The sequence below is a fragment of the Sinocyclocheilus anshuiensis genome, unplaced genomic scaffold (genome assembly GCF_001515605.1).
Source record: "Sinocyclocheilus anshuiensis isolate Anshui unplaced genomic scaffold, SAMN03320099.WGS_v1.1 scaffold1719, whole genome shotgun sequence".
Lineage (NCBI taxonomy): Eukaryota > Metazoa > Chordata > Actinopteri > Cypriniformes > Cyprinidae > Sinocyclocheilus > Sinocyclocheilus anshuiensis.
In genome coordinates this window covers 935,044-939,701 of record NW_015551147.1, presented here as the reverse complement: position 1 = coordinate 939,701, position 4,658 = coordinate 935,044, and the positions used below count along the sequence as shown (strand labels likewise).

The window sequence follows — 4,658 nt, the reverse complement described above, 5'->3', positions numbered from 1 at the left end:
TTGAGTTGCCCGTGAACTGACAGAAGAGAGAACCATTGCTGTTTTGTTTGTTTATTCCCATCGGATGTATTTTGCTTTCTCTTGCTGTTACAGTAATGCATATTTATGTATATAAATAACTATTGCATATTGTACATATTTTACATTGCAGAAATAGCATTTATTCATTCATATTCAAGTTCCTGAATCATTAGCAAGCTGACTATCTAGATAACACTGGCTTCTAATGTATACCATAATGCAGTAATATTTATATGATTGCCAACTAATGGGATGCTATATTTTATTAAAAATCCACTAGACATTGACTAAATATCTTCTACACTTTGTATACGATTTCTACAAGAAATAAGCAAGAAAGAACCTGCCGTCCTCCTTGTACTTGACTTTATAAATGGGAAGTAGCATTTTTTAATAGCATAAAAAGACAGTATGACATCTCCTTGTGTTCCACTGAAGAAAAAAAGTAATGAGGGTGAGTTACTGATAATCAATTTTTCATTTTGAGGTTAACTATCCTTTTAAGAATTTAGATTCTTAATGATGAATGGAATGTGAGGAGCTTTTCAGACAAATCAAGAACTGTTGTGCAGTGAATTCAATGAGCTCTTTGTGTGTTAGTGTGTGTATTCAGAGCATCTATAGATTATCCATAGAACACTCAGATCGATATGAGACCGTTCTGGTAGCCTGCTACCCAAGACACACACAAATAAAACACTACAGTCTCCAATACGCTCTGTGGATACGTTGCTGAGACAAAATGATTGCATTCACATTTTGAGCCATTGCAGGTCTTGATCAATGGCCACCCCCAAAGGAACATCTATAATTGGATGCACTTCAAATCCCTCAGCAGGTCACAGTATAATTTCCCCCACACACTTCTCTTTTATCTCTTTCCCATTATTTCCAACTACAGAAAAAGTAACAGATCGCCTTTTTATTTCTAATCAAAGGTGTCAACCCAACTCTCTCTTGCACAAAGATGTAAAGGTCTATGTTCTCAGAGGAACTCATGATATTGTTCTGTAAGGGTCACTGTTTGGGACTGAGTAAAACCCTTGTCTTTAAATCACCTTTAAAATTTTTACACTTTTATGTCCTCATGATTTCCAAAATAACTGTTAAAGCCTCTACAGTGTCATAGCTGCTGAAATGCATGCTGAGTGCCCCAGGGGTGTGCACGTCTAATTTAGATGCACCTCTTTGTTATTTTCAGACTCCCAAGATGCTTTGCTCTTTGGCGCTATCCTGAGGTGGCCAATGTCGTCGGCTCTCTTTGACATGCCGTGGTGGCAGGCGCTCTTAAACTCCACCCTCAGCCTCAATCAAAGCAACAGTAGTTTGTTCCTGCTTGATGTCCCCTGCTGGCAATCAAGAGCCATGACACTTACACTAGTGCTATGCTACTGCCTGGTGCTTATTTTGGGCTTGCTTGGTAACATCCTCCTCATTTGCATTATTATGCACCAGCGGGACCCTCCTAACGTCACAAGCATCCTCATTGCCAACCTTTCAGTTTCTGATATCCTGGTTAGTGTGTTCTGCCTTCCCTTCACAGTGGTTTACACACTCATGGACCACTGGATCTTCGGTGCGCTGCTATGTCGCCTAATGCCATTCGTGCAGTGTGTGTCGGTGACCGTTTCAGTTCTGTCTCTGGTTTTGATCGCACTTGAAAGGCACCAGCTCATCCTGCATCCATCTGGCTGGAAGCCGAGCATCCCGCAGGCGTACATAGCTGTCTTGATTGTGTGGCTGCTGGCCTGCGTAACATCATTACCTTTCCTGGCGTTTCACTTGCTCAGCAGTGAGCCATACAGTCTGCTTCCTGCGCCGCTCAGCCAGCTGCAGGCCTGTCTAGAAGTCTGGCCCTCTCAGCAACACAAACTAGCCTACACCACCAGCCTGTTACTATTCCAGTACTGCTGCCCGCTGCTCCTCATGCTACTTTGCTATCTTCGCATCTTCCTGCGGCTGCGACGCAGACAGCGCATGCTGGAGCGCCAGTGCAGCCGCAACCGAGAGGATGAACACCGGCGAATGATACACAGCAAACGCATAAATGTCATGCTTGTCACTTTGGTGGCTGCATTTGCTGTGTGCTGGCTGCCATTAAATGCCTTTAATGTGGTGGCGGACTGGCACCAGGAGGCGCTGCCCATGTGTTACCACAATCTGCTGTTTTCACTCTGCCATCTGCTGGCCATGAGCTCCACCTGCGTCAACCCCATCATCTATGGCTTCCTCAACAGCAACTTCCGTAAGGATGTGGCCTCCGTGGTGCTACACTGCCATTTTCAGCCACTCGAGGACAGCTACGAACACTTTCCGATGTCCACAATTAACACTGATGTGTCACGGACATCTTTTAGAAACAATTCTGTGTAATTGAGCTAATTGCTCAATGTTAATTAATCTTAACATCAAAACCAGTGTTTAGCTTAGATCAGGGGTCACCAAACTTGGGCCACATCCACATGAAGCCAGAGCTTTCCCTATCCGATATTTTTTTTCCTCGTTCTTCCGTCAACACGGCGTCATCTCAAGAAATATCTGCGTACACACAAAACCACTGAAACCGACACAAAACAATGTAGTATACATTAAGCATGTGCATAAACCTTTCGCGCTGTATACAAACCCTACACAACAACAAGAAGACGAACATGGAACAATACGTATATTAATCTGAGTTAATGTTAGTTCTGTCATGACAACTCTTGGAGTGATTTGCATGGTAATATACATGACAATGTTAATGTATTTAGTCTTGGCGGAATAGATCTGCTACGCTGCTGCTGTGGCAGAGCAAGTACCGAGATTTGCTACTGCTAATACATCCACAACATGCTGCTGTGAGCATGTAAGGAATATTGTTGCTGCACATATAACATACATGAAATAACCCCCATATAGTATACATCAGCGGTTCTCAATTCCAGTCCTCGCGTACCCCCGCTCTGCATGTTTTGCATGTCTCTCTTTGTTAACACACCTGATTCAGATCATCATCTCGTTAGAAGTGAGCTCCGTGCATGAACTGTGTTCCGATTGACATGGTCCCTACACAGTGTCCATTGCTCACTACTCCCTGAGCAGGGGAAATCCGTTTAAGTTTACTTCACTTCGGAATATTCATTTACAGATTTGCGCTGCGCCGCTGCCTGCAGCGTCTTCACACACATATGAAACTTACTAGAGAAGCGTGAAGTGGGACATAATATACCTCTGTAAATAAATACAATTTAAATTTACGTCTCGCACACTTATATGCCCTTTGTATGGAACATATACGCTCCCTTCAAACTGGAATCATGGAGGAATATCCGGTAATGTCCACTTCGCAGGGCACTTACAGTCAAATATAACAAACGTCTGAAGCAATAAGAGAACCATACAAAATGTGCAGAGCGGGGGTACGCAAGGACTGGAATTGAGAACCGCTGGTATACATGATCACCACGTAGCAGATCTATACAGGTGGAGCTGGGGAAGGTGAAGGGTTTCTGAAGCACGCTGCTACAGCAAGCACTAGTAATATTTGAATGTTGAGCAACGAGCACATTGGCTACCGATAGAGGAGAGGACCAGCTGTGCTGTGTAATAACGATGTCATTATGTCAGATTGAGTTAGACCTATCCGACTGCGCCATCTAGAGTTTCATGCCAGAACTTTGTATTTAATAAAAATACATTGTTTGTTCATGTTGTTGTTGCTGTTACATGATGTAGCGGTATCTGACTAGTGTTGAGGCGTGGGGTGATGACATCATCGTTAAAAAAAAAAAACGGATTGGCTGTACACACAAAAATGCAAGGGTGTCGTTTTCAGATTTATCCACTCTGGGACCTGGTTTCAAAAAATTGCCGTTTCCGGCGCCCAAAACGCCAGATCTGTCTGGACGAAATGCTGATACGATACAAAATTTTTACATATACTGTACAGCTAAATGCGTCACCGTGTGGACAGGCCCTTGGTCCTGGAGGTCCGGTGTCCTGCAGACTTTGCTCCAACTTGCTTCAACACACCTGCCTGGACGTTTCAAGTATACCTAGTAAGACTTTGATTAGCTGGTTCAGGTGTGTTTAATTAGGGTTGGAGCTAAACTCTGCAGGACACCAGCCCTTTAGGACTGAGTTTGGTGACCTCTGGCTTAGATCAACATCAATTGTTCCACTCCAGCGCCAAAACTTTCACACAGATGCCAGCCCTAGACTTAGCTCTTTTAACCCATATGGCAAAAAAAAAAAAAATTTTCTGGCCAAAATATATTTCAAATATATGGTACATACATGTTGTAAACATCACATTGAAAATATATTTTGTTTAAACCTTCGAATGCCAAAATATATTACAAAATGTTCTTCAAAGGGCAAGAAAATACATTTGCTTATCTTAAAAATATATTTTGGAATTTATTTAGATTATTTAGATTTTCAATGAATATATATACATTTCTGAGGACATATAAGTACCTAAGTAAACATATTTATGTGAACAACATCTACTGAGTGTGGATTCTGATTGGTCCAGGAAGGAGGATGTGACTACAACCTAGGGCTGGACGATATGGCCAAAATTTATATCACGGTATATTTCTTAATTTCGGTCGATACGATATAATTCCGATATCGATATGAACACTATTTAT

At 42.2% G+C, this 4,658-nt stretch overlaps 1 protein-coding gene across 1 annotated transcript; it reads left to right on the top strand.

The window, feature by feature from the left end:
* The first annotated feature begins 1,266 nt into the window (after positions 1 to 1,266).
* On the top strand, positions 1,267 to 2,394 carry npy4r (neuropeptide Y receptor Y4). Its single transcript, XM_016453483.1, has one exon. The coding sequence runs from the start codon at positions 1,267 to 1,269 to the stop codon at positions 2,392 to 2,394; it is 1,128 nt and encodes a 375-aa protein (XP_016308969.1).
* The last annotated feature ends 2,264 nt before the right edge of the window (positions 2,395 to 4,658 follow it).

Bases quoted from the DNA above. Each gene is read 5' to 3' on its own strand.
- npy4r (XM_016453483.1), top strand. From the start codon at position 1,267: ATGTCGTCGGCTCTCTTTGACATGCCGTGGTGGCAGGCGCTCTTAAAC.